At 41.3% G+C, this 23147-nt stretch overlaps 1 protein-coding gene across 2 annotated transcripts in view; it reads right to left on the reverse strand.

Moving 5' to 3' along the window:
* The window catches only part of ATP10A (ATPase phospholipid transporting 10A (putative)), a 111476-nt gene that overhangs the window by 61658 nt on the left and 26671 nt on the right, over window positions 1-23147 (reverse strand). Inside the window, exon 2 of one of the 2 annotated variants that reach the window (XM_084512153.1) lies at window positions 6854-7058. In XM_084512153.1, coding sequence (XP_084368279.1) covers window positions 6854-7058 — 205 coding nt within the window. Of the gene's footprint in view, window positions 1-6853; window positions 7059-23147 lie in introns of those variants that run through there. The other variant, XM_084512154.1, reaches the window with a different exon arrangement.

Genomic DNA, 23147 nt, shown 5'->3' on the forward strand with positions numbered 1-23147 from the left:
CCCTTCCCTTCCCTTCCCTTCCCTTCCCTTCCCTTCCCTTCCCTTCCCTTCCCTTCCCTTCCCTTCCCTTCCCTTCCCTTCCCTTCCCTTCCCTTCCCTTCCCCTCTTTCATTTTTTTCTTTTATTTTCTAGGGTAAAGTTTGAAAGAAAGAGAGCTTGAATGCACAAGGAACATCCACACTGAGACACCGGGCTGCCCTGCAAGCTGTTTTTGTGCAAGAAGCATGAGTTGCCCTTCTCAAAGTAACTCATTGATAGTGCAGCCTACAAATGCCTATACAGCCAAGCTTAGAGTGCAGCCCTTCTAGAAAGCAGTCTCATCTTCTCTTCTGGACCAGTTTCTGCCTCCAGCTTACAGGGAAAGAAAGAGGCATATAAATGACCTAATGCTTGGAACAGGGAGCTGTGGGACTGCTTCTCTACGTCCAGCTGTATCCAGGATGCTTCCTCCACTGTGCAGCAGCAGGTAGGGCTGGATGAAAGCTAGAGCTGTAAATGCAGCCCAGCTTCCAGGCCAGGATAAAAGAGCAAATGTGCTTGCAGTAAGCATAGGCTCTGAGTTTATACATATTCCAGAAGGGTTCACATACTGACTTGCAAGTAAATCAGCCTGATGAGTTATTTTGGTGCTAGTCTGCATGCAAATTAACCCTCCAAACAGGCAGACACCATAATCAAATGTGCTTTTTAGACAAAATAAATAAGCAGCCACAAAGTCATTTGCAAGGCCTATCTAAACCTGTTTAATCATGCTAGTACAAGTCTGTTTTGAACAAAGGTCTACTCTTACGAGAAAAAGAGAGAAAACAAATCTATCACCTACTCCCAGCAGCTCTTTGGGGGATACATGTGCCTTCTCAAATGGGATGGCAGCTGCTAGATTTAACCTAGCTTTCAGCTGACCTGAAGCTTTCCACATAAACATCCAGGACATGGCCAGTGGTTAATAAACCATAAGCTGCTCCAGGATCCACAGTGAGTCTTTGTGGACTTTGTTGAAAGGCATACTGAGTGAAAACAGTGGAGTATTTTGTTTGTTTCGTACTACAAGGCAGCGAGAAAATGTAAATGTTTTTCATGAGTCTAGATTCATACTATCAAAATATCCTAAATCAAGTTTATGAGACCTGAAAGGGAGTTTTGAGCTTTTGCAGCCAAAGCTGTATCTGCTTATCCACTCCGTGAAGAGCGGCTGACAAAATGTTTCACATGCATGTAAAACATTCCACACGCAATTATGCAGGGTGTGGTGGCAAAGCAACCCGGAGAGTCATACAGAAAACACATTGATTCTTCTTTCATAATGTGTCTCCTATTAGATCCAGTGCGCCAGAAATGGCTGCTGTGACTAGACAGCAGCAAGGGTGGGTTAGAAATTAGATGGAAACTGGTGCAATACCAAGAAACACTTGTTTTTTTCCAAGAGATGCTTACTGGCCGTGGCTGACACCATTAGATCAGCCACAGGGGGATTCAGTGAAGTACTTTCTCCAGTGTCACGCTGCACACACAGAAGTGATCTGTGCTTGGGTGTGATGACAGTCTCCTATCCTTTTGACTTGAAAGGCAGAGCGTACAGAAATCCATTTCTGACTATTTTAAACATTTCTAACGCACCCTGTCACTATAGTATCTGGGTAACAAGACCGAAGTATATAAAATCTTGGATGAAAAAATGAAAAATCTCCCATTTCTAACCTACTCACTGCATAATTTCGTTACTTGCAAGACTGACTGTCTTGAGTGTCCAACGACGTACACCCTCTAACTGGAATTGTCAGACATAGAAGCCACTGAGGAATGAATATATCGACGGCTTTTCACAGCTTGCCTATTGATAGGATGCAGAATCGTGTACAGAAAGCACAGTTTTGTGTCAGACAGATCACATTCGTTAACAAACACAAAGCTAACAAGCAATATGTTCCCGGTGTACTATAAATTACTCAGACAAATCAAAGCAGCACTAAAATAAGTGGTATTTCTGGTCACTTGCACTGTAAAAGAAAACAGTTTCTTGGAATTCACAAGTGGAGAGGTCTGATCCAAGCCCACAAATGCTGATCTTGGATCTTCTGAGCATATGTTTAGAGCGTAATAATGTCTGCAAAACACTGGAGGCAAGGATACACAACTGCTTCTGTAAGTGCTTATTGCTGCATCAAGGGTCAGGCCAAAAAGAGATCAGAATGGTGCTTTTTTTGAATAAAGGTTTGGAAGAGGGAAACAGTAAGACCTGTTACACTGTGACTACAGACCTTATATGCTGTTGATGCTGAAATGGGACACAAAGCAACACTTCAGACCATCCTGGCTGAACAGTGGCTGCTCTAGAGGACATTGCTGCCCAACGTGACAGCTCTGGGCTTTCTGTCTTCTCAAAGGGGGGACTGGAGAGCCTGCTGTGGCTGCAGGAGGACTGCTCAGAGCACACCACACTTCAGCGAGCCCATACGGATAATGGAGCTGGCTGGAAAACAGCCTGCAGTAGACCTGTGGGACTGTAAATTGCATGGGTGGGCACAGGGCAGCGACAGAAGTAGGAAGCCATAAAAGTGGCTTAAAACAACTATTCCTGCCTCTGCCCCCACTCCTTTCCCATGCCCAGTAGAGCTGTGGGTATAGAAATAGCTATCCTTTACTGACCTACTTCACAGGCACGTGCTCAGAAGCCATCAGTTAGTTCATATAAGAAACGCAGCAATGCCAAGCTTTGTAACACAGCTTCTTTTAAAGGTTTGAGATACTGGTACAGAGGCATTATTCAAAGACTGCTATGGGCAGCTGATATTTTAGGAAGAAGCTTCCAAAAAATCTTTGTTTCTTGTCCCATGATAAGCCACATGACCAGGCATGTCATTCTGTAAGGAGGGTGGGGGACGACTTTAGGAGTGTGGGAAAGAGAGGGTCAGGACTACATAATCTATTTGTTTGTTTTCCTGCTTGAACAACAAGGCTGTAGAATGAGACAGAACCAAAGAGCTACAAGCATAACCAAGTTATTCTGTTGTGTAAAGAAGCATTCTCATCCAACACGTGAGTAGCTTGGGATGCAGGTCATAGTAAAGATTTAGGAAGGAGCTTTGCTGAGGTTTGGTAAAAGGATGGTCAGCGTTTGGTACAAGAAAATATTGGTCTTCCAAAGTCCTTTATGAGATCTAACAATAAGCCCTCTCCAGTTGTGGTGACTCAGACATACTCAGATGGGAACAGAGCTTCACTCCAAATCATTGATATCATGTTGCTATTCCATGCCACGTGGCTGTGGGCCTTATATTCATCCAACATTTCCCAAACAGCTCCCTCTGTCCCACTGCATGACTCTAAGTATGGCAACACCTTCAAGAACCAGTAAGAGCCCACCACTACTAGTATCAGGCAAGGAATGTAACACTGGTGCATGAATTAACAGTGTGCTCAGACAGGTTTTAGCCACGACTTTAATGAGGATGGCAAGTATTCTTCTGGATGACTTACACGGCACTGTTACAGAGAGGCTCTGTGATGCTGCAGCCACTGAGGACTCAGAACTTGCAGGTGCGCACTTTGCCTGCAAGTTAATTGACACAGGAACCTGGGCTTGGATATTTCCTGCTTGCTCAGCTATTTTAGGAGAGGGGTGTTAGTCACGTGTGGTTTTCTTACAAGCTCTCTTTCAATACTTGAGATACTTGGATACTTTTTCCAGTCCTTCTTTCACTGAAATGAATGAGCTTTCTGTCACTGATGCTAGTTTAACCCCTGACAAATTACTATGGACACTACTGTTACCCTAGGTAGGCATTCTGTGATCTAAAATTTATTTTAAGAAATAACTTATCCATGTATTTGGGAACATACTTCTGGGATGGAAAAGTTCCATAATCATCTTATGATACAGGGAACTACAGGAGGATGGGCTGGAAACAGTGTTAGGTGTCTACAAAGCTGACTACACCTACCTACAAGTTAACTGATTTCCTCAGAATGCCTGCTCAGGTGCCATTGAATAAAGGATGGCTGAGTAAGCCATGCCACGTATACCTTGACTCTGCTGCTTGGCAGATAAACCTAGCTGTGTGGCTGGTGGGTACTCCCAGCCTTCTTCCCCAAGGAGGCTCAATTCCATCTCTGATAAACTTTAACCTGTTTAAGGAGGAAATCACACTGCCACTCACACATACAGTCTAAAGGTTAGAAGTCTTGCCGAACTGTACAAAATCCAGATTTCAGCTGCCTGGTTTAGATCAGCAACTTAAACCTCAGCAAGTATGACAAACATGAGATTGCAGGGATAGTCCCTTCCCAGTTTTCCTACTAAAGCTGTACTACAGAATCACCAAATCACAGAGTAGCTGAGGTTGGAAGGGAACTCTGGTTGCCATCTGGTCCAACCCTCTGCTCAAGCAGGGCCACCCAGAGCAGATCCCCAAGGAGGAGACCCCACAGCCTCTCTGGGCAGCCTGTGCCAGGGCTCCTCACCCGCACAGCACAGAAGTGCTCCTGGGGCTCAGGGGGAGCCTCCTGGGGGCCAGTTTGTGACCAGGGCCTCTGCTCCTGGCACTGGGCACCTCTGACAAGAGCTTGGCTCACTTCATACCCTCCGTTCAGGTATTTACAGATGAGATACCCCCTGAGACTCCTCTTCTCCAGGCTGAACAGTCCCAGCTCTCCTGAGCCTTTCCTTTTATGAGAGATGCTCCACTCTATCTTAATCACCTGGAATTGGTCCAGGATGTCTTCATCTGTTGTACAGAACCCAGAGCTGCCCATCACAGCAGAGTACGGGGGAAGGATCATCTCCTTCCACCTGTGGGTGCTAACTCTTCCTCGTGCAGCTCAGGAGGCTGCAGGCCACCTTTGCTGTGAGGGAGCATCGCTGTGCATGTTTAGCTCAGGCACCAGGACCCCTAGGGACTCCCAGGGCCTGCTCTACAGCGCTGGCTTCCAGTTGGGTGGCCTCTAGCCTGTACTGGTGCTGGGGTTGTTCCTCCTGGCTGTCAGACTTTGCACTTCCCTTTGCTGCCCTTCATGAGGTTCCTGTCAGCCCATTTCTCCAGGCTGCTGAGACCTCTTTGGATGGTGGCATGACACTCCAGTGAATTTGCCACTGCCCCCAGTTTTGTGTTATCTGCAGATTTACTGAGGGTGCACTTGATTCCTTCATTCAGATCATTAATGAAGATGTACTAATGCACGTTATGTTTGCTAGGTAGTGACAGATTGACTTCACAGCTCATGGCTCAGGCACACATTTAGGGGTCACAGCTTCCAGAGCAGGGGTTTGTAAGGTTGACAGGTACCCCCCAGGAATCACACTCCAGGTGCTGAACCCTGGCTGCTGTCAGGGAGGCCGTGGATCTTAATGAAGTAAAAGGGATTCTTCCGGGCATCCTCTTGTGATGCTCTGTACTTGTATACATCATTTTCTTTCACTGTATTTACCAACACCTTCTGCTGTGTGTCAGAAGGTCTTGGATCATGAAAATCCAGCCATCTGCTGCAGATGAATGGGGCAGCTGGTACCTTCCTTGGTTTTCTTTTGAGAGAGAGCTGGGCCATGCCCTTATCTTCCAACTGTACGCATGATAATGAAAGCATCCCTGTATTCAGTAGCCTACATGCCATCTATAGCTTTTGTCCTACATAATGTGCCTGAGGTCATTTAGGACGTCTCCGTTAGCAGAGAACTGGGACACATCATCTGAGTACCTCCCTGGAGCTCTACCCACTGGGAGACATTTCCTCTCAGTGGGAACAGGATAGGACTTTTAAGAAGCAATTTAATTAGCTTCTTTGGAACAATCAGAGTTTTTGAAACATTTGGCCTGTAGCTTATTAAGCTTCTCGTCATGGTGGTAGCTTACATGTGATGTTGAAATTCTACGTGGAATTCACTTACAGTTAAACAAGTCTTTATCTCACATTTTTCCGAGCTATTCACAGAAAGGCTCTGTCTATCATAAACTGTTATTTGGAAGGCACACTGATTTTTATGCTATTGATTGGGCTACAATTTCATTAATGCTGATACACATCAGTACAGCCATAGGCTTCTGTAGTTAACTTTTGATGACAGTGGTAAGGGCAGAAGCTCCCATTGTTTGCAAAATCTCTCGCATGAGAATTACGATGGAAAAAGATGTAGCTGAGTTCTATAAGATAATTATTTTTTTCACAGCGAAATACAGGAAACTGGGGTTAGTTTTGCAGGAGGTGGGAATGGAGAGCATACAAATAAATACTATTTCAGTAAGATTGTTAAATCAAGTAATTTCCTTCAGGTAATTTCCGCTAATTCTGCTGACAGCAACTGAACTCCTGCATTTTGTTTTGTTTTAAAACAGTGCTGCTGGGCAGAGATAAGTACCGTGAGAGAGCAATAAAACAGATTTTCAGCACACACACCTCCAGAAGGCATGCATCCTGCCCCTTTAAATCTTACACGCTTTCAGAGCTGGAGAGAGATTCTGCAGCACAGAGTTTTAGGCAAAATTCTTAACTGAAACTGATCTGGTCTGCAGGCAGGAAAAGTAGTTTGTTTATATTTGAGTATCTTCTCATTGGGTGGTTAAAATGTTTTCGAAAATCAAGCCACAATAGAAGCCAGCAAAACCCCCCAACATTTTCCAACCGCACACAATTGCCCCAAATAATTCCTATTCAAATTCAGGGAAAAAAAATATGGTAAAACTTCTGATACTATTATGAGGTCAGCTGCTGGCAAGTGCTGGTCCTCTAATGACAACCATAACAGCAACTCATTAGCACTCCTCCAACAAGCAGATTTAGCTGGTGTTAAGTAGATTGGTGAACAATTAACTTACCTGAAACAAATTCTTATCTTAAGTGAGAGCCAAGAAGGGTGACTTACCAGCTCTAAGAACCTCCTCACCACCTGTCTTTGTTTTAAGTTAGTTTCACCATCCAGGTTAGCAGTTTCTATATGGCACAGCCCATCAGGATCACTTGAAGAGAGCAGCAAGATATCAGCAGGTATAATTTCATTACAGCGAAGCTGAACAAAGTCTCCAACTTGCACTTCTTTCCAGTATCTGCTTATATATTTCTTCTCATTCCTGGAAAAAAAAAAAAAAAGACATTTATAGAACATACATTAAAAAAAATATGTGTAGACTAGAATGCCTCACATACAATCCAGTTTGATTTGTAACAGAAATACAGTGCCTTTGGAAGGTCCTCAGGTACTCTCAAGTTATGCCAGCAAAAGTTTGTGAAGGCTGCCAGGAGGTGTCTTGTCACCAATTCAGCCCCAGATCAGGATTCCCAAGTCTTCTAAGAAAACCAGATGCTCTTTAAAGCCCCAAGTACCATCTGATATTTGGATCAAAGAGACTAAAGTCTGTTAATGAAAGAAAATTCCAATATTTGTCACTACATCTAGAATTACAAGGACACGTCATGGAAAAAAACACAGTCCTACCTGCTGTACAGGGAAAGGACACTGTCCTTTTAAAGGACTCTTCCTTTTAAATATTTGTGCAGTATCTTCATATTAGCCATAGTGCCATCTGTTACATAGCCAATTTCGGCTTAGCTTCTCTGAAACTTTTATTTGGGTTGTAATTTCTTTGTCCTTTCAAAAACTTACCCACCTGAAACACTGATCCATGCGATGTGCATTTAGACACAGTCACTAAACCTGTCTACTTTTATAGGTCATACTAGTTTGCTTTTTTTCATTTTGTAACTTTTTCTTGAGAGCAAGAGGAAAAGGACACAGCTGATTGCTTGGTTAATTCGAGTTAAAACTCAGGTTTTTATTTCTGTAACAGCCAGGCTCGCGTGCTTTCTTGGCATTTGTGTAAATTGCTTTCTTCTGCTGCGTTTTTGAAAGAAATGCATCTCAAAACAGCCCTGATGTTAACGTAGTACAATACCTCCTGAAAACAGGAAGCTGCTGTTCTGACACTTTCCCAAGCTGTCAGAGCACACCGCCTTGCACGGTGCAGGCAGTGGCACTGCTGTCAGTGCTGGCCCTCTCCCGCTGACACTGGAGCCAGGGGATTATGATGGGGGCTGTTGTTTTACGTTCTTTAAAATATATCATTTAAAAATACATTACTTGCAGTAGTAATGTGAATTGACTTGTGAACAGGAGGAAATATGGAACTCCTGCTAATGATATCGCTTTGGAGTTACTGTTAGTGATGCTATGCCCAACCTAGTCATCCTTGCCATCCTTGTCATGCTTTCATCGGGGTTACAGGAATTAGAAACTTAGTTTGCTTTTATTCACTTCTTTAGCCTAAACCCTGAATGATAACATGAAAGATAGCACAATGAAGTATGAGTCATATTAAGCTTTATCTCCCAGAATTTCACTGCCTTTTCCTAACATCCACTTTACAGAGAGGAATGTAAACAATGGCTCTGCTTTCTATTTTGATAAAGCCTGAAAATGATTAATAAGAGCAAAGTGTAAAACATGATAGTCTCACAAGGGCAGGTATGCTGCAGATATCACCCACTCCCTTCACACTCAGGGTGAAGGCAACATTTAATTTTTCCTGCTAAGGAGTACGAATTGCTTTGAAACCCAGCACGCTGTAACACAGTGCAAGTCATCACGTCACAGATCTGAAGAGCTTGTCAGCTCTGCATCCTGCAACTCCAAATCACTTCACTCACGGCCTTGATCCTTTTCAATTTAACTGTGTGACTGGGTGATGTTCAGATGCACGTACAGAGTTGCAGTGCAGACGTATGATCAGGCTACAAATAGCAAGGAGTCCCATACTATGCTATAAGGACTGCATTTTTTATTTAACTTGCTTGAAAAGCATGGCTATTTTGGCATTTCTTCATCTCCCACCTGTGTGGCATCAATAAATGAATATAAGACCTCCTGCACATGCACTGGGACTGTGGGGTAGAGCCCCCTTCACCAGCAGCACTAGAATAATTTGTCCCATTACTGAACTTGATGCAGCTCTCAGCTAACAGGGGCCTGCAGTGGATGAACTGCCAGCCCACAAAGAAAATGACTTTCTAATCCTCCTCAGCCACGGCTGCTTTAACCCAGTCCCTAACCATAATTGTCCCACTGCAACACATGAATTGTCACTGCAAGTATTTAGTACAGCCTTCAGACCTGGAGGTTTGATACTAGGTGCACGAGACAGACTTCAGGCCTTTTGGAGCACTCCTTTAGTGTGCTTGTCCTGTTCTTCTGAGCAGATGCTCCAGCACGCTTAAGAACAGCTTTCATACCTCTAAGCAGTACAAACACACCAAGTGACCCTGTTAATACAGTTACCATTTTCCCATTGACTCTAGCAGAGACAGGACTTTATCATTCAAGCCTTACACTACCTGCTAAATGTTTATTCTTGCTGTTATATTGTACTGGTAAGTTCCAGAAGTTATATGATATAGAGTTAGAAATGCCACGCGTCTTTTAAGAGAAAGCCTGCCTTTAAAATTTATGCCCTTCTTTGTGTTTGTAAGGTGTGGCACACAGGAATGCTTGATTTAAATTTTATTTGAAGTTCAGAGATTTGAGCAGTTTTGCCTCAGTGTATCCTCCAGACATTATTCCGAAGGGACCCTTTCTGTGTCTCTAATGATTTACTTAGCATCAGCCTGTTGTGATAAAAAACCTGAACTAAACACACTCTCCATGTGGAGGCATATGTGCATTTTTACGTGTTCAGTATTGTTTTCAAATGGTTTGCTATAGTTCTCTCCTTCAAAGCAAATATAACAGCTAGGCAGATGCTTTAGCTGAGCTCTTCACAGCCATGGCCAGGCTTAGAGGACATCAGCAGTTTATAGCACAGGGCTGTAATGGAGATCACCAAGACCCGCTCCTTGTGCCTGCAGGCACTTATGTCATGGAGACCAAGCCCAGAAGAGAAATCAGAACAGACACTACGCACTCTTACTGCAGGACATCAGCGAAACGCAGTAATGTGGGTACTTGTTACTCATCCAGCAGTGAGCACGATTTTTCCTGGCAAAGTCCTGTCTGTCCATTTACCTGGTAGCTGCTTCTGAAAGGCCCTCCTGTCTCTCTGGTCTTTAATGTCCTAAACCAGCAAACTTTGCTGTCTTTCCATTTATAGTTAGACAGCTGATAAATTAGTGTTTAAAGCACAGACACCTGGGCCTATTTCTTCAGGACCCTGCCATTTCCTCTGGCTTAGTCCTGAGTCTTTAGCTATGGTGTGGTCAGTGCCTGTCCTCCAGAGTCCCAGCACTTCAGGCACTGCCTGCAAGGAACTCTTCCACAAAAGCTTTTGGCTTTGTGAATGTCGTCTCCTGGTATGTGATGTGGAAGTGCTCAAGGGGTTCTAGCAGAAGAGGGCTGGAAGACAGCACCCGAATTCGTGAGGCCAGCCCCTCGTACCCCACAGGAAGGCCTGCTGTGCGTGTCCAGGCCAGAAGCCAGTAGCCACAGCTCAAGTGCCACCACCTGCCCCCACGTGTAACAAGCCTGCAGGTATGTTATAGTGCCTGTAACAAGCTGATGATGAACTATTAATTTCAGACAGCTCTGCCCAATTTCAGACAGCTAGGTCAGGTGCTGTGTGGGGCTCACATACCAGAGATGTCCGGCCTCTTTAAAACCACCTAATCTTGATCAACACGTCTGCAGGCAAAGAACAGACCTGTAAGTTGTGGTTGTACGCTCTTAGTCACATAAACCTTCCTTCTCCTCTCTGCCACAACCTAAAATAGAACTTGCCAGGGCTTTCACTTTTCTAAGCACGTCTTTGCAGGTAGGCATGGACTGAAAACTGAAGATGGATGGCTAACAGGTCAGCTGGCTCAGCCGTGTGGACATCAACTGTTTGCCAACAGCAAACCTGGTGCTGGCAGGAGGCAAACTCCTCCAGAGGTTAATGCTCTTTGCAACAGCGTGCAATTACTCCAGCACACTCACTTTCAAACACACAGGGAAGTTTGCAACTTCCTTTTACGTGTGTAAAGATAGTGAAAATAATTCTAGCTGCTATCTAAAAACTTGCATTAGTCTACCTACTGCATATACTCGGCCCACACTATGCTTTGAAGCAGAATTTGTGTCAAATCTGAGAATGGCATTGGTCAGTAGCAAAACCAAAACCAAACCAAAAATACTATTTTTTTGTCTCTAAAATTTATATTCAAATAAATAAATAAAAACAGAAACTCAAAAATTAGTTTTGTTTTCCTGTTAACCAATACCCTTCCCTCTTCTTTTCTTGTTCTTAGTACATGCTGATAAAGATCATGCCACTAATTTTATGGTTCTGGCCACATAAATATCAGTTTATACCTACAAAAGGCTGAAGACTGTAAATTGTCTCTGCTTGAAGATTACGAAATAACTGTTTCCCTTTTCTGAACAAGTTTTAACTGTTTCAGTGTGATAAGACATTATTCAAATTGAGCATACTTAAATGTAGATAACAAAGCTCTGCATGCATAAAATTTAGCAGGAATCTTCCCAGGTCTCTTTCTCTCTCTCAATCCCTTTTCAAACAAAGTCTGATGAAAATATCACAAGCAAGACTTGTTATGAAATGTGAAAGCCATGCAGACACAATCCGTTCTTTTGGTACAAGGCCTCCTCTACCCTAGAAATTTTACACCTTAAATCAAGAAGATGGAACTAAAAGGGAATTGTTTCTTGCTTCCTACCCTTCCCCACTGACAAAAATTACAGTTAATGAGTGGGAATGGCCGATGTAGGTTTGCTTCAAGTGAGTGGTTTGGGAATCTGTAGCTCTGCCCCATCTTAGTCCCAACATAAGCTCCTCTATGAACTTCAGCAGGGCTTGTCAAAGACATTTAGGAGAAGACAGAGGATTTGCTTCTTTATTCTTTGGGGTGTTCCGTCTGTGTACACCCAGTGTACTGCTTCTCCCTACACAGGTTGAGACTGCAGCTTACAAGTTTTTAAGCCTTTCAAAGCATCCAAATGAAATGTTGTTTCCTGGCCCAAGCCCATCCGCTGACCTGCTTTTGAAGTAACTATTGTCTGCACTTCAAAAGAAATCTGGCTCCTTTGCCTTCCCTGCCAGCTGAAGCTGGCCATTGAACCAGTAGGCTTTAAAAGAAACACAGCAATAAATTAATTGTGTGGGAGATCTCTCCACAAAAGGCAGGTCAAAGAGCCGTGTACAAGGCATACTTTGGAGCTGTTCTTGATGCCAGCCAAGTCCTCCCCTTCCATCTTTGGAGGCAGAAAAGAGAGTGGGGGAGAACTAAAGAAAGCATCTGGTACATCTCTGTCCTCAGTGACTTCAAACCTATTCAAGTCAGTTGGCTACAAGTGCCGTGACAAGTCTCCTGGCTAGGAACAAACTAGCTAAAAAACTTGAGGACAACTGGCAGGAGCCAAGCACTGCAGCATCCCAGTCTTCAAAAGCAGAGTTGGTGGACAACACTGAAATACACAGAAAAACCCTGCTGTTACAACCAGCACTAACTACAATTTGAAAACTACAGGTATTGCAGAGCCCGGGGTTTAAAAAACAAGGGCTACCTACAAGACCGAGGCATACATTACACAAAGCCTGAACATGCTAAGTATCTATGGAAACACGTAGAGCACCATTTGGGTACAATTACAATGTTGTGGCAGAATGAAGGAAAAACATGTAGCATAAGTTAATGCCAAAGCAGGTTACATAATGCCCAGAATATGTCTTCATTCCACCACAAACGATAACATCTGTTTCTATGAAAATAAATCATGAAGAGGCTCCAAATCTGATATTAATCAGACAAGACATTAAGAGAGAGTGTTCTTGAGAAATGTTGGAGAAAAAAAAAATTCTCCACGACTGTTGTTTCGGTATAGATCCCTTAATACTCGCATTGTTTTAAGAGCACCAAAAAGTTTCCTTGTTTTCATGGACTTCAAATACCCATTTTTTTTTGGATTATCAAGTTCAAATGCATCTTAGAGCTGCTAGAAGCAAATATGCTTGCAGAGCGATAACAAGGCATAAAGGTGCCTTTTAGTAAATTCACACTTTCTGAAAACTGATTTTTCTGTTCATTTTTCTGTTACAAGTCAAATTTGTTATTAAAAAAAATGTACCCATGAAACTTCAGTGTTTCAGGTTTATAATGTGGAAGTAATCACTGAACTTCTCTTGGCAGTGTTATCTCCATTATACCTCTTGTTGAAATAAACCTCACTATTGTTAACTATAATGAAACATTTGCTAACCGGAATAACTAATCTTTCAGCCAAGAAACTTGTTGTTTCGATAACAACATGAAACATAAAGGCAGACCATGCAACGAAACTGGAGAAAGAAGAAGCTGTCTTCCAGAACTTGGTTTTAAAATTCTCAAGACTATTTTGGAGAAACGTCTAGTATCCTATTTTTAATAAGTGGCATAACTTCCAACACTTCTATGTTTCCTGCCAAAAATGCTAACAAACTTGTATCATTGTTCCAATAAGCAGATATACTGGGAGAGAAGACTGCTAACTGCTTATCACAGATATTAAGATCGAATATTTACTCTACAGTAGTGCTCCAAGTAACAGCAAAAAGATTCAACTGAGCTCAGTGCTGTGCAAACATGGAAGGAGAAACGATCCCCTGCCTGAAGGGGAGCCATTCAAATTAGAGATACCTCATGATGCCTACCTCCATCTGTGCTTGCTTCCTAAACAATTGAAATGGGAACCCTTCCAAGGGAGATCTTAGGTGCCAACTTTTTGCGATTTTGCAATTTTTGTCCTCTACACTGATAATTAATAACATAAGGACACTTAGGAGAACCGTCTGAGTGTCTAAAATTCAGGTGCATGCTATGTACATAAATTTGTTGGACTAAATCCTATGTTTGGGTGTTCTCCCACTGAATTTAGGCCAGGGTAATTGGTTGGCCAGTCCAAGGGACAGCTTCATGCCTTAATGATACACCTTAAAAGGCAAATTTAGTATGGCTCTGCAGTTAATGAGGGAAATCGATTCTTTAACAGATTCAGACACTTCAATCGATTTTTTTTCCCCTTCTCATTCCCCTGGTTCTACACACCTGCCTGACTATCTCAGGGCTACATGACCTAGCTCACAAAAATGCATTACTATGTTCACTACATATACACACAAAGTCATCTGTAAAGAACTGCTAAAGAAAGGTGCTTCTTAACCGCAAGAGTTTTCATGTGAAAAATCATTCCAGTTCTTTCAGCTAAACTGCTCATGTAAGAGCTGAAAGAATTTTTATTGGGAAAGGCATTTCCTGTTAATTACGTGCACAGACCTGATGGAGTTGTTGATATTCAGTTTGGAAGACTATTTTTCTCCACATAACTATGACATACAAACACACCTCCTTTAAAGCTCACGTTATCTAATCACTGCACAAAAGCACCCCACAAGTTAACATAATTCAGATACTATTTTAAGTTAGCAAGAGAATTGTTGAAAACAATGTTGATATTCAACACTTTTGTATTTCACAGCAAAATTAATATCTCAGACTGAAGTGCAAGTCTTTGTTCTTCTCCAGTTCCTCCTCAAAAAATTAGGACATTTTACATTTTCCTTCCATTTCTCTTCTTGTCTGGCTGATGTCTATCCATGACATTCATCACATCTGGATGTTCTCATCTCTCCTCATTTGGACAATCGAAATTTCAGGTTGAGGATAGGAAAAATATTTAATTATCAGTAAAATATTTACTATCTGAAAAATATATCCTATTTACTCTCTGAAAAATATTTATCTATAATATTAAAAATATTTATTTCAGAAAAACTGAGGTGATGCTCTTCATGTTGCTGCCTCTAAATTTCTTCTGGCTGCAGTTCCACAAACTAGATTTAGTCCACACACAAGACTATTCTACTTGAAGTGCCACACAAAAGTTAACTCTTCAAAGAACTCATAATTATAAAAAGTGGAAAATACATGTTGTCTGTAGTATTATTGGAAGAATCTTGAAGAAGAAAACAAAGTTGGCTGCTATATCTTTGTGTAACATGTTAACAGTTCTTTCTACTCTGAAACTGAGATGTGAAACTATGTAATATGTGGGTTTGCAAGGACATTTGAAGTATGTTTCATTGTACTCCTCAATTCTTATGAACTTTATATAGAGTTACTAAGGAATTACCTTCCTCTCTGTCAGAGGAGGTGTACTCAAGGAAGTATGCTGAAATGAGGGCAACAATTTTGGAATAAATGTGTTCTTGGAAGATTTTTCCTGATCTGGAGGAACAGAAGGGTCAGCTAAGGACCTGAAATATGAACATAAAGATCTTTTTATTCAAAGCCTATTTTAGTACTTACTATTATTAACTCTTCTTTGTTGATATTTCTCCATGTAGTTTCTTAAACACGAGAGCAAGGAGCCTTCTCAGAAGAGACGTCACTAAACCAGATGCTGAAAAGCTGGAGGTTGTTGCCTTGCTTTCATCAGTGTGTAGCCAAAGTGGAAGAAACGCCTGATAACTTAAATTTACACCTACAATGTTGCTTTGTGAGAGGCAATATCAGTGTAAATCCCTGGGGAGCCCCAGATCTGAAGCATGAAGATCTATTTCCAGCATTACCATATCCCCAGGAGTGAAGGAGCGGTAGAAAGAATTACAACTCAGAGGAATCCTCATTCTTCTGTGTTGCTGGCAGGACGATAGGCCTTAACTAAAACTAGCACTTCAGGCTGATCTGAGAAGCACAGCTAAAGTTTTAAACTTAATGACTTATCCTACATTACATGTACCAGTTTCTCTATATTTAGCTGCTCTCACAGGTTATGTGGTCTCTGCCTTTCGGGATGACCACTTGCCCCAACAGGACAAGAATACTAACACAAGGAAAAGCAAACAGCCTCAAGCTGTACTGCACTACTGAGGTGCCTGAATTACCTTATTGCTCTCATTACAAATAGAAGTCTGAAAATCTCTAAAATTCTGCTATAACATAGTCACAAGGTGTTTCCCAAGAATGCTTTCTAAATGAAGATCAATAAGGCTACATCCAAACTGGGACATCGGAGGACTTCTCAATGTTACATGACTGAGTTACATACGCTGGGTTTAATCCTGCCTCAGCCTGAAAGCAGGGAGTGCAAAAGCCTCAAATTGTGATGCTTTAGGTTCTGATGCAGTTTGAATTCAGGCCTATCAATCTTTTTACAGTACTGTTTTGCTTCTACAGACATTCACAGAGTATAAAAATGTTCCTAACTCCCATCAGAGAAGAACTAGAAGACCTAACTCTATGCAAATCATATGTGGAGATACAAATCTTTGAAGGTTTGAGTAAAAACAAGTATGTCTATGGATGCAAATTTTAAATTCAAAATTCTCGGTGAAAATAAGTAATAGAGATCCACACTGAAGAAGTGAAAACCACAAAATGCAAAAGTCTACTTACTGAGGAAATGTAAGATGCCATTAATAACATTCAACTAGTTCAGATACAACTTGACTATTGTTGGTACCCACACACAAAAAAATTAGGATGAGAATTCATTTAGTGTTGTCATCGTCAGTTTGGCTATACTGAGAGCCCATGTTTTCACACAATCTGTTGCTTCCCTAAGTTAAAGATATCGGTCACCATCTATTAATATTCAAAACTTACCGGAGCCAGTCACTGAATACATTTGAATATGAAATTCTAAGCTAGAGTAATGCTTTTATTTTCACGGAGATAAATGAATTCTCCTTCTGTCCCATTGATTTACTATAAATTATAGACAGTACAATGGAATCACGAGGTAGAGCCCCGTAACACACACAGTACATCTCAACCTGTTAACACGGATATTCAGAGACCTTGTAATTACACAGCTCTGCAGGGAAGCAAGTCATCCTTGCTGCTTCTCCACAACTACTGAACTATCATCAGTAGAAAGGGCAATTTATATAGAATGACTTGCTATCAATATAAATTTTGATAGCCTGTTTCCAACAGTTTAGTAGACAATGTGTTTTCACAACAAAGTATATATTTCCATTATAATCATCCACACTTTCTAAAAATCATTGGGGCAGTTTTCAGTCGACTGAACGTTTTCAAGAGAATTTTGGTATGTATTTGTACACATTCGAACAAAAACATGGACTTACAAATATAAAATAAACCTTTCTTCAGTATTGCACTATTATGAAGAAATAGGATCATTCATGAACACTGGTTCATGGAAATTCCTTTTGAATTCATTTTGAAGCCTTGTATTTTATTTCTTTCAAACGTAAGCAGGCCACCTCGTAGGAATCACAGAATTGTCTAGGTTGGAAGAGACCTCAAGATCATCGAGTCCAACCTCTGACCTAACGCTAACAGTCCCCACTAAACCATTTCCCTAAGCTCTACATCTAAACGTCTTTTGAAGACTTCCAGGGATGGTGACTCCACCACTTCCCTGGGCAGCCCATTCCAATGCCTCACAACCCTCTCAGTAAAGAAGTTCTTCCTAACATCCAACCTAAAACTCCCCTGGCGCAACTTTAGCCCATTCCCCCTCGTCCTGTCACCAGGCACGGGGGAGAATAGAAAACCCCCACCTCACTACAGCCTCCTTTAAGGTACTTATAAAGAGTGATAAGGTTGCCCCGAGCCTCCTCTTCTCCAGGCTGAACAATCCCAGCTCCCTCAGCCGTTCCTTGTAAGACTTGTTCTCCAGACCCCTCACCAGCTTCGTTGCCCTTCTCTGGACTCTTTCGAGCACCTCGATGTCCTTCTTGTAGTGAGGGGAATGAATAGTGTGTTTTGATTCTTTTTACACAAAAGGGATGCTTCTTCAAGTGCAATCTTTCTTGTTAATTACTAAAAATTTGCTTGAAAATATTATTCTCAGAATTAGAAAAAAAATCTGCGTGCATGATTTCCACTTATTATTCACTGAACTCCACAAAAGAGGCTACAAATCTTGGCCCCAATTTAGCAAGGTACCTATATGTATGTCTAAATTCAGTTGGAAAAGCATTCTTTCTGGCCAAAATCCAGAAAGCAAATTTTTCTGTAGTTCGCATTCATAACTCCCTTTTAGGGGAAAAATAAAACATTGAAAATTGAAAACACTGAAAGATAAAACACTGAAATTCAATACCATAGGAAAAAATAAATTTCAAGGTCTTTGCAGCCAAAAGAAGAAAGCGACTGGCTGCAAGCAGCTCCACTTTTGACAATCCCAGGAACTGAGCTTAGAAGAGCCAATTACAAAGGGACTATTTATTGGAAGAGTTTGAATCACAGAGGGAGAACAAATTGCCTAAAGAACTTGTGAGATCTGAAACACCTTAGCAGGTGGCAGACCACCCTGGTTGTCTACAGAAAAAAGCAGCACTCTGCAGCCTAGAGTGTACTAAGACCAAAAAGCGTGTGTCACTACCTCTAGGCAGAAGCTAAATTAGAAAAATCATGGAAATCAGTTTTAAACTCAAATTTCATTCTGATCTCTCAATGTACTGTTCCAAACTAAACCCATATACTCCTGCAGGTAAAGCTTGCAGACCTAGGAAGAGTATTTTTTTCCCCAAGCCCTTTCTCCACAAGTTTGTAAGAAATTTAAAAAGGTTTAAAAAATGTGAATCAGTTTTTTACAGAGTACGTAGGTCTTCAAATGTCTTCAAACACTAGCTGAATGTTTGCATGTCCTTTGCATGTCATCATTTTCATCTCCAGTACTCAAACTCGTAATTGAGGGTTATTTTTCACACTCTCTCTCCATTATAAAAAACCGCACCACATCTGAAGCGTGTGCCTTTCTTCCTCTTTCTAATGCCAAGCTCTTACCAAATGCTCATTTCCATCTTGCCCCTGCCCTGTCCACACCAGTACTGCTACCACCGCTTTCCTCCTCTAACCTCAGTAAGTAGTGCCTTTGAACCCAGCGGCTCCTCTTTGCTCCAACCAGTTGAAAGCTAAGTTGACTCCAAAGCAACTTCTTCCTCCTTCTCTAGGTTTTGCAACACCCCTGTAAATGGTGATCTTTCTTCTTGGCACCTCATGAGTTATTTTACGTCTTCTTTTATGACTCGTACAGATAAAACATTTTTCCAGCCACTGAGTGGATTGCGTTTACTTCCATACCTATGAAGTTAACTAAAGGGAATTCTCCATCAGAAAGACACCTGAGCTTGTAGAATTTGTAAAACTGAAACTTATGTTTGCTATTTCCCTTCAAAAGAGGCTTGTCTGATTCATCTACAGAAAACCCTGTTTCATCTGCAGGCATGAATTTTGACCAAGCTGCTTTGTAAAGGTATACTACCAATTCTGAAAATGCTTTTCTGATTCTTCATAACAGTCCATTTCTTCTGTAAAAATGTCAAGAGTTGCTCGTGTCATCAGGTGACAAATTCAGTCCAGAGGCCTTCCAACACGCAGCAGGTCACTCAGTGTGATGGTGGCTTTCAGCTTCATCTGTCTACAGAGACAAAAGCCATACCACTGCAACCTCTAGATAGCCCTGACCTACTCTGCTATTTGCAACGTGGTATTACTGCAAGAGAGTGGTGTCAGAAGGATGTGTAAATTCTTCAGGGTTAAACAAAAGATTGTTAAAAATGTTTTTGAATGTAATCCAAACAAATATGTTTCCTTAACATTTTTAAATTCATATCCATTTATTCTGCACAAAAATAAGCAGAATGTTTTATGGAGCACACGAAAGCATCTTCAATCATTTTTTGTTTAAGTTGGAAAAAAAATATTGCTACTGGCCCCAAACTTTGTTTGAAAACTTTATGTACAAAGCATCATTTTCCTTCATCTTTTTAAAAACCAGGACAAAGCAGAAACAGTAACCTGATCTTCGCAGTCGCAAGTTCTTCCTCTGACTACAGAGCATGCCTTCAAGAAATTCAAACTGATAAATTCTCAAAATAAATGGAAACTTTGCTGTGTTCCGCAATGGATAAAGTGTCTGTCACATACACATCCATTTCTAGCATACAGTTCACTATGGACTATTAGTGATATTTAATCTCTGAAGACTGTCAAATGAATTGGGGAAAGAGTGGCATTCTCAGAGAAGCCTCTAGTGAACAGGTTTCTGAAACCAATGCTACTGTCTATGCACTACTCCATCACAGCTGGCAACCTGCTGGAGAAGACCATGACCTGGTTTGTAACATGATTTATTTGCCATAGCCTAAGGCAGCACCAGACGAGACTCCTGCAGTACACACTGCTTGGTGCCGTGCAGTGGGACTACTTTAAGGAAAGGCACTCACGGAATCAAACCACAGCTTAGTTATAATGCAATTAATTTTGAATTCAGACTAAAAAATGGCTTCTAACCTTAAGCATTTACCAGTCAGTATGTTCGTTTTTGACAAGTAACAAGGAACAACTATCTCCTTTCTTACTGTCTTGATACCAGTAAGATTTCCTTCAGGCTGGACTTACATTCTTCTAGAAGAATCCTGATTTTGCAAGTATGTTTTAGACACTGATGAAGACGGACAGCAGGAGAGTGTGCTGGATGGGGACAGACTGATGAGAAGACATACACAAGAGGCATGCATACAAAGAGGAATGTGTGTGGAATACATGGAAAAAAGCCTGTAAAGAAGCCAAAAAGCAGACAGAGAAAAGGAGCTCATGGCAATTTCAAAACATAGAACAAAGGTTGTCAGGGAAAACTTTATTTAACTTATGCAAGAGAGCAAAAGTTCTGTTTTTTGGAGAGACTCAGTCAGCAATTTGAAAATGGGGAGAAACAAAGGCTGGCTAGTAATAAAAGGCTACTCTCTCTATGACTGTACCTTTGCTGTGCACTCCCAAACTTTACTGCTAGGGTTGCAAAACAGAGCAGCACTGTGCAGCTCTGCCTTCTGGCTCTGCCACACTAGTTTTGGGACCCCACCAGTTTGCAGGCCACAATGGTCTTTGAAGACCAGGGTTCGGAAATAAATTAATGTGTTTAATATACACCAAGGGCTGGATTACAGTTTAACATGCACAGAACTATCAAACTTTTCTGACTCAGTTACTGAAAGAACAGAAGATGACAACTCCTTGTCCTGACTGTTTTCAGTTCCTCTGGTTTTCTTTTAGATGGCCTAGAACACTATTTCTTGCACTGGGAGAAACCAAATGAAGGTCCAGGACAGCTGCCAAACACAACAAAATGCAGAAAAAGTGCTGAGCTTGTTGTTTTCAGCATTAGTGATTCACAAACCCATGAAGAGAGAAAAACAGGCCTCAAGAGTTGAAAACAGGGTTAGGAAACAGAACCCAGGACTCCCCTCCACTAAACACACCTATAAAGGAAACAACTACAGGCAGAGAGATGCTTGTTCCCATTCTGATGGGAGTCAGGCTCCATCCTTTTGCAGGCCTCTCTTTAGTTACTAAGCTTTTGGAGGCCTTGCTGCTTCAGAAAATGCCTTTGCAAATCCTAGGAATAATATATCGGCATTATACAAAGCCATTTTCCCAGTATTTCATAAGATCTGAATTTCACTATTAATCCAAATAGTTTTATGGCAGGACATCTAATAGAAATGCCAATACATGAAGTGAAGGCAGAGTCATATCAAAGAAATCACTGTTGGATCTTACCTTATCTACCTTTATGGTAACCTGAAACATGGGAGCACCTGCATGAACAATGCACAGAGCCGATCCTATACTGACTGATATTAAAATCAGCAATAAACCTTACATATCCTCCTCCACTCATGACCACAAAACTCAGAAACTTCACATAAGTAGGAATAAACTTGCATAAGGCAAACTGCAACACTTTATTTTTTTTAATCTGTTCTCTGATTCTATGAATTTTTCTGTCTCCTCAAAACCAAGATGATGCTAACTAACAGGATTTCAGAAAAAAAAAAAAAAAAAAAAAAAAAAAAAGAATAAAGTATTAAATATGAAGGAAAACTGATATGTGAGGGAAAAAAGGTACTTGGAAGGTACATGACTTTTTAAGGAAAACAAAGTGGCTACTACAGTCAAATTCAGTAACTTCTAACAACCAAACATACCAATGAATGAGAGGAACAGATTTAAGTAAAATAACTGGTACTGGAAGTAAGTTATCAAATGGAAAGTTGTTCTCTGCCCTCAGAACAAAACATTTCTTATTTCTGCCCTCAAACGATTTGATCTTGCATCAAACTGAGCACTCTACATGCTCTTTAACAACCTTAAACTTTAACACTGAGGCCAGTGGAGCCCCATCTGCTGATGGCTACCACTAAAGCTCTCCAGTATCAAACTGTATTCAGATGCTCAGGACTCAGGCTGGACTCAGCATTTCCCCAACAGAACACTGCATGACATTTCAAGGTGTGGAAATTGAGATTAGACTTCAAAACCCATCTGTACCGAGGCATTATTTATTCGAGCTAGCACACACAGTACAGCTTCAGAATGAAATACAGGTTTTAGATACGGGTGTGGTTGTCAGGCAATCCTGGCACTGAAACTTCAATAGGCTTAGCCAAAGTCCAACAGTCCTCCAGCTACAGCTTGACACAGATGCGAAGTGTCAAGGTAGTGATGAGCTACTGGTTAGAGCCAACCAGTCAGTCTAAGCCAAAGTAAGTTGTGTTTGGCACAGGTTCAGTGGCACCTTCCTTTGAAACCCAGAGAAAAAGAACAAAGAGGACTCTTTATTTTCTAACAGGGAAAAAAAAAAGTATGATGTATTAAGAAAACAATAAAAATTGCCAGGTCATAAAACACTGAAATAAAGCATTTTGAAATTACAATTGTACTTTTAAGAACTATGCAGAAATAGGTAGTGGTTTTTCATATTCTCCCCAAGTTTCCCTGGTTCAGCTGACACCCAGCTTTCAGTGGAAACTTCTCTTGAGGGCTCTGGACGGACAGCATGCCAGTACTTCAGCAAAAGTCACAATATCATCTGTAAGTATCACTAAATTATTCTAGGTCTAGCTGTGGGAAGCATAATATAGAAATTAGAGAAACGTGTTTCTCCGGCATTAATCAATGACTAAGCAAACCTAAGAAACCAGTCAGATCTAAGGTCCAGTAATTATGCCTACAACCTATGGAGGTGAATTTTCTGTTCCCTTAGTTATAACCTATGGTTCCCTTTTATATAAAGACATGCACTCCTTTCTTCAAGTCGAATCATACGCTTTTATACTTTTCTAAAATAGCTTAGTGGAAAAATGAGCAAAGACATAGCTCTCTGGGGACCAGCACTATTTTAACTGCTAATGTGCCTCATTCAACTCTGTGCCTAAAGTAAA

Source organism: Aythya ferina, assembly GCF_964211825.1.
Source record: "Aythya ferina genome assembly, chromosome: 1".
In the NCBI taxonomy this organism is placed as follows: Eukaryota; Metazoa; Chordata; class Aves; order Anseriformes; family Anatidae; genus Aythya; species Aythya ferina.